The sequence below is a fragment of the Sceloporus occidentalis genome, unplaced genomic scaffold (assembly GCF_023333645.1).
Source record: "Sceloporus occidentalis isolate IW3139 unplaced genomic scaffold, rSceOcc1.0.p SCAF_1, whole genome shotgun sequence".
NCBI lineage: Eukaryota > Metazoa > Chordata > Lepidosauria > Squamata > Phrynosomatidae > Sceloporus > Sceloporus occidentalis.
The window spans coordinates 79462340-79476322 of record NW_028316981.1 but is presented as its reverse complement, the minus strand read 5'-3'; the positions used below and the strand labels follow the sequence as shown (position 1 = coordinate 79476322).

At 41.6% G+C, this 13983-nt stretch overlaps 1 protein-coding gene across 1 annotated transcript in view; it reads right to left on the bottom strand.

Moving 5' to 3' along the window:
* The window catches only part of LOC149321687 (sodium-dependent phosphate transport protein 2A-like), a 28850-nt gene that overhangs the window by 14367 nt on the left and 500 nt on the right, over nt 1–13983 (bottom strand). The window contains exon 2 of the mRNA XM_089515911.1: nt 1591–1719. Within this exon, the coding sequence (XP_089372037.1) occupies nt 1591–1719 (129 nt within the window). The remainder of the gene's footprint in view (nt 1–1590; nt 1720–13983) is intronic.

Sequence of the window (13983 nt, the reverse complement as noted above, 5' to 3'; positions counted from 1 at the left end):
TAATTCCTTCTGGAGGGAAGCCGCAGCTGCCAAACCACACGGCTTCCCTCCAGAGGGAAAAGAACCCAGAAAAACGTAAGTGACGTGTGGCAATGTGTGGATGCCGCACATTGCTTATGTCACAATGGCAGCGCCTGTATGGACGGGATGCCGCCATTATAGCGCCGCCATGCCATGCTAGGGTTAGGGGCCGTGCGGTTGCTGCGCGGACCCTAACCCTAAAATCAGCGCCAGCACAGCACATTTGGGCCGTCTGTTTCGACCCTAAGATAATGGTTTTTAATATCATGGTGGATGGGGCTATCTTGGTGACAAAAAGGGAGAAATGAGGCTTTAGGCCAAAGGGAAGTATAAATGAAAGACAGAAATAAGAGAGTTGTTGTGCAGAACACAAAAACTGTACTTGGACATAGGAAGTCTCCTGAAAGATACTTTATGGTTTCTGAGACTGTAACATGCACAGTCAGCACATTTTCAAATACTGTTTCATAACCATGAAGACTAGAAATCTGCTAAGGGGGACATGAATTATATGCTAAGTTTAATTTACAGGTGAAATTCTTCCAGTTACTTAGAGGCCACAGAGGAGTAGGAGAAGCAGGAAACCAACCAGAAATGAAGAAAACAAAAACAAAGCCTTATAGGGAATTGTTGTATAAAGAAAAAAAAAATCTCAAGGTTTGCTGGAAACCATGAATCAGCTATTAGACTAAGAGCACAGAAAGATATGGCAGCTCATTTCTTATCTGGAGTATAGGATTGATAGGTAGGTCCCACTGAGCAAGACATAATTTTTCTTGCCTCCTAGTTTAGCATGAACAGGCTTTGAATAAAGTGAGGGGTATTTGATTCCCCCACCTTCTTTTCTCTTTAAAGGACTGTACTTTTAAATGGTTTTAAATTTTGGATAGTTGAATTACTTCTTATTGTCTGTATGCTGAAGCTGCCTTGAATTCTGAACTCAGAAAGGTTATTATTATTGATGGAATCACTGCTACAAGGCAATGCAGCTGCTAGAGCTGCAGGACAAAATAAATGCTAAATACCTTCACAATGCTCCCTATTTGAAAGCCTCCTTTTCTAGCTTCCCTTGTAATAATAAAAATGAGGCTTCATTTTGAAAAGAGATTTTGGGTGCTTTGGGCTCCCCAATAGGCAGGTAAAGCACATCTGGATGAAAAACTACATTGACCATTTCTGTTGTTCAGGTTGTTTCTGACTTATGGTGACCCTATCGTGGGGTTTTGGGGGGCTGAAAGTGTATAATTTGCCAAAAGTCATCTAACTGGCTTCCATGGCCAAGTGGGGAATTGAACCCTGATCTCCAGAGTCATAGTCCAATGCTCAAACCACTACACCATGCTCTGACCATTGTTAGTGGAAGCAAATGTTCCTGCTGTGTGGTCTTGTATTCTTTCATAACAATGTGTACCTAGCTAGATACACTCCAATGACAGACATGTGGGATTCGTAAGACTAAAAGAGAGTAAGACTGTAGTTTTACTCTCAGTTTGTTTTCCTCTGCAGAGATAATTTTATTTAAAAATAAAGGAGTTAGAGAGGCAGGCTAGCCCCCAACATGAGTCTCACCTCCTGCCAGCTGAAAGGCAGAGCTCAACACATCAAGCGAGCACACAAACAGGTACAAAAAGCCAAACATCAGGGGCACCTTGAGAAGGCTGGTGAGGATGGATTTAGTTCTTGCACATTTGCCAAGTTCTGCAATGGAACAACAGTCATTAATCACAGTTGGACATTAGACATTCATAGCCAGTTCAGTCTGTTGCTCCCAAGACCATGCAGCTGATCACTTAGCAGCTTATCCTCTCTGATCCCTTCTTTCTCCACATTCAGCTTCCCATTGAATCCCTCTAACTTCAGTGATTTTTGACGCTCCAGCTGATGCTCTGGGGGAGCTGTCCCTATGGCATAAATATAGGAGCACAGGACACATCACTGTAGAGTTAAGAAGAGCAAAGGTGGAGTACGACATGGTCCCCAGCTCAGCTTGTGCCTCTGTAGAAACCTTTCTAGAGTAAAAACGAAGTTGGAAAGAGGTAGTCATCCATCAGGCAGTCATTCCAATTCTGAAAACAAACCCACTTCATTTCAGCACTGCCTTGGGTTGCTTAGTAACAGTACAAGAACCTGCCAGTCATCATTCTATAAATGCCTAGTGCCTTGCAGCAGGGGATGGACAGAAGTGGGGACCACAATCTTTCAACAGAAGCCACCCACACAATCGGTATGGGCAATGAGAAAAAAGTATGTTATGACACGACACAAGCACCTTAACTCTGACTTAAGGACACAATGAGAATGAGGGCCAGCATCGGTTGGAGCCCATGTGCACAATTCTATGACTCAGCCACTTGTCTTAAGGGAGACCTTCCCAGTGGGAAACATTCTCTTTCAATATTTATCAGCTGGAAACAGATTGTGTAAACTTGTTGCGGTTAAGCAGCAGTGATGTTTTAATTCTAAAAAGCAGGGAATCATTACTGATGGCATGGCAAAGTTCCATCCAGAGCTTATTTTTTGCACATGATACTGTTCTGGTATTCGGACCATTGATTTGATTTGATTTGATCTGATCTGATGAATGAACAAATCTATTAGGATTTTCATTATCACCACAAATAAAAGGATGGGAATCATGAGGCCTTTCAGATGTTGGTGAAGTGCCATTCTCAGCATTCTTTACCATTGGCTAAACTGTAAAAAGCCATATTATCCCCACCCCTACCATCAACACTGCCTCAGAGTATATCCTAACATTTACCATCAAACCTGAGATAAACCAAGTAAGCATTTGAATCAAATTAAATCAAATCAAGGATGCATCTACACTGTAAAAATAATGCAATTTGACACCACTTTAACTGCCATGGCTACATCCTACAGACTCCTGGGATTTGTAGTTTTGTGAATCACCAGCACTCTTTGGCAGAGAAGGCTAAAGACCTTGTTAAACTACAAACCCCAAGATCCCATAGGATGGAGCTACAGCACTTAAAGTGGTGTCAAACTGCATTATTTCTATAGTGTAGATACATCCTTGATTTGATTTAGATCTTGTTGGACTGTAGGCTCTAGCTGCCCTTGCCAATGGCAAAGAATGCTGGGAATGCAGTCCAGCAACATCTGAAAGTCCTTGTGATTCCCATCCCTTATTTGCAGTGATAATGAAAATATTAATAGATTTGTTCATTCATTATTTGTTTCACTACACCCTACACTCAGCTTAGAAAAGTTAATTCTGAAGCCTACAATTCACTGACTATCTGGATGATTCTGGAAACCATTATCCATAAAAATAACTTTTCTAACCTTTGCCCATGTTATGCAGACTGATGGCCTGGCTTTTCACTCAGAATTGTCTTTCTAAGTTAAAATAGGACCCACTTCTTAGTAAATGTGCATAGAACTGCTTCTCTAAAAGAAGAAACATTCACTATTAAAAGGCCGAGTCACTTTACACACTGAATTACAAAGCAGGTCAAAATGGCCCATGGATCTTACAAGAATTTTAAACAAAAGTTTCTGCATATCCATTATGGGCACAATGGTCATAATGTCTCCTGGTAGATCAGGACTTAGGTTACTGAAAAAGCTGCATGTGAACATTTCTTCTATCATATTTACAGGAGGGGACTTTCTTAATGTTACTGTTTTGGTGCTTGCACAACACAACTTAGCCTCTTTTATTTTGATAGCACCAGAGGACAAATCTCCAAGCCAAAAGTATCTCCATAGGGCAGTATTATTTTACTTATTCAAAGATGTATATGCCATAGTTTTTTGTGTTTTTCGGGCTATGTGGCCATGTTCTAGAAGAGTTTCTTCCTGATGTTTCGCCAGCCACAGATGCTGGCGAAATGTCAGGAAGAAACTCTTCTAGAACATGGCCACATAGCCCGAAAAACCTACAAAAAATATGGATGCCGGCAGCCTCTCTTCTCAGAGCCCAACTCAGCAGGAAGCCTTCTCCAGGGCGGAGGACGCTCCTCCGCCCTCTGCCTCAGAGAAGGCTTTCCCCAGCCGGGCTAGGCTCTGAGAAGAGAGAAGCCTTCTCGGAGGCAGAGCCGCACAGGGCCTAGTCAGTGGGCTCAGCTCCAGAGGAGGAAGCCACACGGCTGTGGCCTCCTCCTCTGGAGCCCAGCCCACTGGCTAGGCCCTGTGCGGCTCTGCCCCAAGCTCTCCTTCCCAGCAAAGCCTAGCATGGCAGCTAGGCCTTGCATTACTAAGAGGGAGGAGGTGGTGACCGGGAGTTCTGGGACAGCTGCCATACCCGGAACAGGACGCTCCAGACGGTTGAAAAACCGTGAATGTCCCACCTGGAACCGGGATAAGGCAAGCCTACCGGCAATGAAAGCCTTCAACTTCACATTTATATGCCATTTTTCTGAGCAAAACACTCCCCAAGCTATGGAGGTTAATTAAAAAGTAATAAAACAATGATCTAAAATAGAGGACATCAAATCATTGTGCAACTGCAAGCCCTTTCATGCTACTGAAGGTCTATGATTCCAGATAACTGCTAGAGCAGCATCCTGTAGGATGCTGCAGTTTCTAATTTTAGGAGTGGTGCTTCAAGTTCTTAACCAGAGAGCTGTTGTGCCATACCCCACTATATACCCCAGGATGCTATAGGGTGCAGCCATGGTAGTTAAAGTGGAATCATAGCTCTAGAACTCTGTTGTCTGAAAGGATCTCAGGTAGTATTGTCAGATTTTCAAAACAGCAATAAGGGACAGTTGAAATTCATGACAATTAATGACAGGATTGACCTTCAGGAATGAGCTATTAACAAGTTTGTGTTCTACCTAAATACCAGATGAAAAGATTGATTTAATTTAATCTAGTCATGTATTCCGATGCACAATTAACACATTTAAGTTTATCGCATGGGGGTTAAACCGCTCCCCAGCGCGTTCTAACGGGGGCGAGCGGGGGCGCACACGGAACGCGATGGGCACCGGATGGGGCCCAAAACGCGACTTTATCGCACGGGGGGACGACGACGACGACGCGCGTTCCCATCGCGTCCCAATTCGGTTCCAGAGGGCGCCATTTCTGGGAACTGTTTCAAAGCGTCCCCAGAAATGGCACCCTCTGGAACCGAATTGGGACGCGATGGGAACGCGCGGCGGCGGCCCCCCGTGCGATAAAGTCACGTTTTGGGCCCCATCCGGTGCCCATCGCGTTCCGTGCGCACCCCCGCTCGCCCCCGTTAGAACGCGCTGGGGAGCGGTTTAACCCCCATGCGATAAACTCTTATGTCTACAGTCATAAATTACATGATACACACACATTTATGAAGGACCCACACCCCACACAACAAGATTTTATTTTATTTTGGTATCTCATTCAGTCTAAATGAAAGCGAAACCTTTTTAGCCTTCAAATAAGGAGTGTTCTGGAAGGGGCTAGCTTCCCAGCCCTCAAACAAGAGACATCCCTTATAATAAGAAACATGTGGTGACCCTAGCCCCTGGTTAGCTGGTTGGTTTGAGAAGTCCCTGAATTATTTTCCTGAGCTCTAAAGTGTGGTTCATGTGGCATCCTCTTCCAACTTTTATTCTTTTAGACAAGAAAAGCTGTCCCACTGCCTGTGGCTTGAGCTCCAGATGAGGCTTATTTACAACACTCTTCTCCTCCTCCTGACTGTTCCCCCTGCCCCTTGATGTTTTAGGAGCTACGTGATCAGCACCTTTTCAGCATTCCAATACATCTCTAGGCAAACATGGCAAGAAGATCTGTGAGACATCAAGGCACATCTCTTATGAAGAAGACAAGTTGCTGACACCTTGGTAACATGTCACACCTCACCACCACCTCTACCACCACCACCCACCCTCTGCACATCTTGTGTCAGCTCAGCAAGATTTCTGAGATCCTGGCTGCAGTTAGTTTGGCTCTTCTAGCATACCACTTCCTCTTTGGCTGCATTTGCACTGCAGAAATAATGTAGTTTGATACTGCTTTAACTCTCATGGCTCAGTGCTATGTAATTCTGGAATCTTGTACCTCACTGTGAGATATTTAGCCTTCTCTGTCAGAGAGTTCTGGTACCACAACTAACTACAAATACCAAAATTCCATATCATTAAGCCATGGGCGGTTTTTATCAAATTGCATTATTTCTGTAATGCAGATGCAGCCTTTGTAAGTTTGTTTGCTACAGGCGAGGCCTCATGTGGCCTCCCAAACAGCTCCTAAGTATTTAAGCCTTGTACTTTTCTGCCTTGATGATTCACTTGGTGTTAGCTCTGTGTCATAGCTATTGCCATCTCCTCAAGCCATCTCCTTCCATAAAGCACTGTTTGGCCTCTGTAGGAACAGAATGCAGTGCTAGAGAGACCTTTAGTCTGATCTAGCAGGGCTCTTCAGATGTTCCTATATCTTAATTGTGCAGTCCTTTGCAGAAAATAACAGTCTCTTTGTTTTCTATTCATATACCATACATTACAGTCAGCCCTCCATATCCATGGATTTTTTTTATCCACAGATTGAACCATTCATGGCTTGAAAATGCTTTTAAAATGTATAAATTCTAAAAAAGCAATCCTTGATTTTGCCATTTTATATACGGGACATGCATCATTTTACTATGCTAATGTACTGAATGGGACTTCAGCATCCATGGATTTTGGTATCCATGGGGGGTGGGTGGGTTTTCTGGAACCAAACCCCAGCAGATACAAAAAGCCCACTATATAATGGTAGTCTGGTCCATCTTTACTGAGAAAAGGGGCATATTACTGCTGAATGACCAAAGAAGTGAACTATCCTTCCCCTGTGGATTTAAAAGCAGCCAAATGTGACAACACTGGCATACAAAGCTTTTCGTACTATAGATGTAAGTAAGCATTATCATTTGGATGACAAATAGCAGCCTATGGAGACTGGATTGGCAGGTTCTTTATTGACATTGTTACTAAGCAACAGTATCAAAATTGCTAAGAGTACTTCCACAACAGACAGAAAACTGTAATTTTGTAAACATATAATCCAAGGTGCTCTCATTCATTGGAAGAGTCTATGAACAAGTTTTCTTTTATTTGTTTACTGTCTATCAATTGAAATTTCATCCATGAATATGGTTTCCGCAATAAAGCTCTTTAGTGCTATTGACATTGTTTTTCTGGAATTTGCTGAAAGCAGAATTAGAATGGAGATGCCCTATAAACACTTGATACTTTATTCAGCTATGCCCTTATTACAAACAAGTTCTTATAATGTGTAATATAGAAAGCTTGGGGAAACTATTCTTTAAACTACAGCTCTCAGAATTCCCCAGCCAACAGACTGGGGCTTCTGGGAGTTGTAGTCAAAAAAATATTTTTACAGCTCTGCTTGCCAGTAAGTTTCATTTAACAAGGATTTCTGTCATTATTAAGGCCCTTTTTTGTATGTTTTAGCCTATTTTATTGCGTCTGAGTGAATATTAGTATGAATTAGTGAAGACTATCTTTAACAAAGAGATTTACATCATTAGCCCGATAACTCTTTCTGTTCCAGTGGTGACAGGAAGCTAATTATTGATTTTCCAATACTGTTTTTTTCCAATTTTTAGAGAGAAATAACACTACTTTGCTTTTTAAAAAGGAAAAAAAAAAGAAGAAGAAGAAGAAATTATAAGTAATTTAAGCCTCTTGCTTTCTCTCCATCTCAAGGGTAGATGTGGATATTGGGTTATTTGAGAGAAGTTGGGGTTTTTTTGGTTTTTTTAAATTTTAAAATAAACTTTATTGTGGCATTTATACACATACAACACATACACAACAAAATCTAAACAGTGAATCAAATCAAAACAAGAAAAAGAAGAAAAATAAAAATGAAAAATAAAAAATAAAATACATCTTACTTCAAACATTAAATACATTTAACACAGTTATCTCACATATTAAAAGGAACTGATCAGCTAACACTCCTTGTGTTTACCTCAACACAATTCCTCTTTCATACCATGTCTTCCACTGCCTTCTCTTTATATTTCCTGGTACTCTCTTAAATCATAATATTCAGTGTATATATATATATATATATATATATATATATATATATCTCCATTCTACTGAGCAGAACACGAATAATCTTACACATTCCCAAAGGTATATTCTTATAATGTTTAAACCGAGAGACGATTTATCCTCTTTCTATCTTGTCATTCTATGTATAGCCGATTATTCCCAAAACATAATTGTATATAGAGAAAAACCATCATTATCTCAATGTTATCTTTCATTTTTAACAGCAGAGCTAAGGGAGAGAGGAAAGAAAGGCACACCAGATGTTACATAGAATCTACCTACAAGTTTATACACTGTCTTATCTTAATCTAATATACTATTAGGATATCTTTCCATTTCATCTTCAGGTATTCTAATACTTTTGTCCATTCTTCCGCTATTTTCCCATATGGAATATTTTTCGTCATGCTTGAGAGTCTGTCCATCTGCATCATATCATATAGGTAACTGACCCATTCTTCTACATTGGGAGTTTCCTTGACTCTCCATCTTTTGGCATATAAGATCCTAGCAACAGAAACCATATATGTCAAGATCTTTACATATTTTTGGCTCACTTTATCTTCAAACATCCCTAGCAAGATACTTTCTGGGGGTTTTCCCCAGCTTAATATCTAACATTATATTTATCTCACCTATTATCTCATCCCAAATTTGTTTAGCCTTCTTACAGGTCCACCAACAGTGGAAGTAGGTGCCTGTTGTGCAACCACACTTCCAACAAAGATTATTTGTTTTGTTATTTATTTTAGCTAATTTCACTGGTGTCAGATGCCATCTAAAGTACATTTTATACCAATTCTCTTTTAAATTTTGAGCCGCCGTATATCTAATATTATGTTTCCACGCTTTCTCCCATAAATCTAAATTAATAGGATGGCCAATATCTTTTGCCCATCTTAACATAGGCGGGTTATAAACTGCCATAAAGTATGCGCTCCACGCGTACTAGGGTTAGGAAGGGCTGTATTAGGGTTAGGAAGGTTCTTACCTTCCTGACGGCCCTTCCTCCCAGTACGCGCGGAGCACGGACTTTATGGCGGCGCCCATCCACATGGGCACCGCCATTTTGATGTCTTGGATGCTATGCGTCCAGATGTGTCGCGGCGGAAGTGACGCCGCGAGGGCGCGCTCCACCCCTCGCGGCGCCACTTCCGCGTTCTGAAAAGGAGCGCCATTTCGGCACTCCTTTTTCGCTGCGTGGGGAAGCCTCGCGGTCTGGCCGCTGGGGCTTCCCTACACAGCGAATGGCGGTGGAGGGAAAACGGCCCCTTGAGGGCCGTTTGTAACCTGCCACAGATTCCTTGATAACCTCCTGTTCAGTATGCCAACTTAGTAATAAATTATATATCTTTCCCATGAGTCCTCTTTTACTCTCCTTCGTATATATCTCCCAATTCAGATTTTTTCTCCGTAGCTCCCCATACTTTTAAGTCCTCCTTTGCTCTTTCTTGAATTTGCTGATATTCAAACCAATTTAAGTTTATATCTACTAAGCCTAGTTCCTGTTGGGTTTTAGTCTCGATTTTTTTCTCTTTTCTCTTTAACAGATCTTTATAAGTGGGCCAATCCCCTTCTCTATACATTTCCGTTCCATATAGGGCTTCCAGTGGGGAAGCCCATTTTGGTAAGCCAGTAACAATTCTTTCCTTATATTTTTTCCAAATTGTGAATATAGAGTTTCTAATACAATGTTCATTTATCATTCTGTTTGCTTTTTCTTTTTCATACAAAAGGAATGCATGTAAACCAAACTTGAGACCTTCTGATTCTAATTCTATTAATTTTTTGTCCTTTAACGTCATCCATTCTTTTAACCAAATCAGGCAGTTTGCTTCATAATATAGTTTGAGGTTGGGAACCGCCAAACCTCCTCTTTCTTTAGCATCTTGCATTACTTTTAATTTTATTCGGGGGTTTTCCCCCTCCCAAATAAACTTCATCATCTCTTGGCAGATCTTGAAAATTTTCTCTGGTATTCTGATTGGTAAGGTTTGAAAAAGAAATAAAATTTTTGGGAGGGCACTCATTTTTACTGCTGAGATTCTTCCCAATAATGATAGGTGTAATTTGTCCCACTTTATGAAATTCCCTTTGATTTCTTTCCATACTTTAACATAGTTATTATCGAACAGTTCATTTGATTTCTTTGTCAATTCTACCCCTAAATATCTAACACGTTTCTTTACTGTCATACCTATACCCTCCTGTAATAGTAGGTCTTCTCTTGCTTTCATATTCTTCGTAATAATTGTAGATTTACTCAGGTTTACTCTACATCCGCTTACTTTTCCAAAATCATCTAAGTGTCTCATTAAAGAATCTGCATTTTCTAAGGGCCTTTCCAAATTTATCACTAAGTCATCAGCATATGCTTCTATTTTGTATTCGTACTTTTTTTTATCTTTAGTCCTTTCAGATTTCTGTCCAATTTAATTTTTCTAATCAGTGTCTCAATAACAATTAAGAATAGGAGGGGAGAGAGTGGGCATCCTTGAGAGAAGTTGGTTGAAGGACAATTCATGACCTATTTTTCACTAGCAACCTCACACCATGCACACTGCTGCTGAGCCTGCAGATAGGAAGTGTGTAAAGGCAACACTAAAAGGTCTCCATAGCACTGTACCTGCTCATAATAGATAGGCACAAAAATCACTATACACACGGTCTGAAAAAGCAAAACACACTGAGATTCAACAGTCTGGCTATGTCATCATTTACCCATAAATAGGTATGCAAAGGGATTTTGTAGCCCTTTTGAGACTCAGGCCCTGCCTTCTTCTAATTTTTTTTGTTGTGTGCCTGCAAGTCATTTCTGATTTATGGCAATCTTAAGGCAAATCTATCATGGGGTTTTCCTGGCAAGATTTGTTCAGAGGAGGTTTGCCATTGCCTTCAGCTGAGACGGAGAGCATGTGACTTCCCAAAGTCACCCAGTGGGTTTCATGACCAAGCGGAGAATCGAGCCCTGGTCTCCAGAGTCCTGATCCAACAGTCATGCCACTACACCATGCTGGCTCTACTCACCTCATTTTCAGTGCTTTTGGAGCACATGAAATATGAGCTGTTTCACAGTGAAACAGGATTTTTTTTAGGTGTTAAAATGTTTGTTTGTTTTTAAAGTCACATTATACTAAGCAGTTTTAGGAGAAATTGGATTTTTTGCATGTTTGTTAGCATTGGGGTGGAATTAGGGGTGGCCTAATTGAGGGGGGACAGGTTGGTCGGTGGTTATCTTGCTTTTTAAAAAACTTTCAGTGCATAATAACCAAAGGCTAGCAAGGCTTTTGAAATGGAAGTGTATTTAGTATTATATAAACTTTTTAAAAAAAACATGCAGCCATCCCTCCATATTTGCAGTGTTTGGAGAGGGCGTGCTCCTTAGCTCATTTGCTAGCTTGCTCATTTGGACAGAGGGAAGGAAGAGAAAGGAGGATAACCAGATCTACCATTAGCTTTATTAGCTCTGATGATACACCATTGGAAATAAAGCTGTTCATTTCCTTCACTGCAATTGCTGATAATGGAACACTTTACCCTGGTTGCTGCTGCCTGTCACAGCAGAACCTCACTGGTGAAATGTTCTGAAGTCAAGCAATGGTGCGAGGCCAACCAAAGCCAGCCATTGCCACGGTCCCGAATGGGCTGCTGACAGGAGCACAGGGACGTAGCCAAGGGGGGGGGGGGGTTCTTGGGGTCCAGACCCCCCCTTCTGTTAGAAAAATGAATGGTGCGTGCTGCTGCACCGCCGCACCCAAGCCCCCATATAATGGTGGCACTTAGTCTGGACCCCCCCCCCTTCCTAAAATCCTGGCTACATCCCTGAGGAGCATCTTTTTGCCGCGACAGTTTCAGGCCACCTTAGGTGACCTCCGAGTAACTTCCAGGCTGTTTGGGGGCATGCGTTGTTTGAACGCCATGCTCCCAAAGTACCCGTAAGACACTTTATTTGGCCCATACGTTTTGGGTCTCAGTCTCAAAAGTGTTACAATTTACATACTGGTCCAGATTAACATGACTATATCTTTCAATTCTATGACCATAAGAATCTAGTGAATGATGTACTGTAATTTCCAAAGAAAGAACTAACAAAGAAATTACCAGTCAACAGTTTCCTTTACAGGAGTGTTACAGGTGTGTACCTGTCATTTTAAAAAAGAATGTGTTGAAGGTGACATGTGAGATGCTGAAAAGCTGTTGCCAGTCAGTATAGACTATTGGGCTAGTTTGGGGTGAAGCATCCACGGCCCTCCAGATGTAGTTGGACTGCACCTACCAGCAACCCCGGTCAACACAGCTAATGGTGGTGGATAATGGGGTTGGACTGGTCCACCAACAGCTTCAGGGTCAAATGTTTCCTGCCTCTGGCCTAGATGGGTGCATAATTTGGTTTTTTAGAATGCAGCTTCCAGTATCCTCACAGTTCTGAGGTCCATCAAAGCATATGGGAGATGTGAATTAGGATATACCAGAAGTTCTTTAGAGAAGTGAAGAGGTTCCTCTGTGGATATCTGGACACCTGGCTGCTGCTTTCCCTAAAAGCAGACAGTTATGAAGAGCCATTTTGGAGACTCTTTTTACTTCCCTGCAGAAAGGAAATAGTTTGCCATAGCAAAGATTCTGGGACTGCATTCTCTCCAACTGTCCAGATTTGGCAGGAACAGTCCTGATTGATCCTCTCTTGTCCCACTTTCTCAGATGCTTTTAAATATCCTGGTTTCTCTCTCCTCTTCCCCCTTCCTTTCATCTTGAGTTAATTCAGTTGCTGCAAACCAAGTTTAAAATGCAAATGTAGTTTGTACTCAATTAGCTCAGTGAGAAGGGGAGGGGAGAGAGGAGAGGCAGAATTTTGTCTTTCTCAGTAGGCTAGCCTCTACTAGCTTGTCTATTCTTCCTTATTAATAGCTTGTCTGTTCTTCCCTATTTTGTTGTTTGGCCACACTCTGGTGTTACTTGTCTACATATGTCCTAGTTTTAATCTGTGAAATATTGGAGGGTATGAGTCTTTAATCCCAGTCCCTGGTGGAAGAAGACACTCTGGTTGCGGTTTGAGGTAGCAGTCTACTACTACTTCCTTCCTTGTGTCAATTATGTTTCTGGGTCCCTGGCCAGGAAAGCAGTAGGCAATGATGGTAGCAGTGGTGGCAGTCTCTTACAGGGTTAAAAGTAAATAGGGCCTTTTTTGCCTCTATCCTGTTCTGTAGCATTCAAGAAGGACATTTGCCAGCATCCCTGGTTTGATGCTCACGACATTCCTAATTGTTCCTTTTTCATAGACGTATTCATCATCTGTGGGCTGGGCAATGGGGTTCTTGGCAAAAGGCAGCTGAGCAATTATCTCTGCTTGCAGGCTCAGTTTGCTCACACTGTGTGTATACAGCAAAAATGATGTCTTTGAACACTTGTTGCAAATGATAATTAAACTCCAGTTGTTAGCAAAAATGGCAAGGAATTTTGGTCAGGAAGACCTGCTGGGGTTTGTACACTCATGCTAGATTTGTACTGTGAAGTGCATATATTTTAAGGCATTCTTTAAAGCCAAAGAATGGCACAGACATGAGGGCAAAGAACTTTTACTTAGTGTTACACAGCCATTAATGATTTAACTAGAATCAGTGTTAACTGGTGATTTCCATGTCAATGGAGTGGTGAATCCACTCTGAGCTTTAGTCTAGATTTTGAAGGGAGATATCAAAGGGCCAAATACTATTCTCAAAATAGATCCAGCACCCTGGATGGATTATTGGAATTTATAACATTTGTACAGTAGCTACAAGCACAGTTTGTGCAGCATTCTCAACAGACTCTCTTAGGTCTTTCAAAGGAAATGTTCCACCCACTGCCAATATATTTAATCCTGAGATAACATAATGCCATGTTGCAGAAATGATGTGTTGTGGGAAGAAGCCTGGCTCCCATCAACAAACGAGGAACAACATAATTAGCA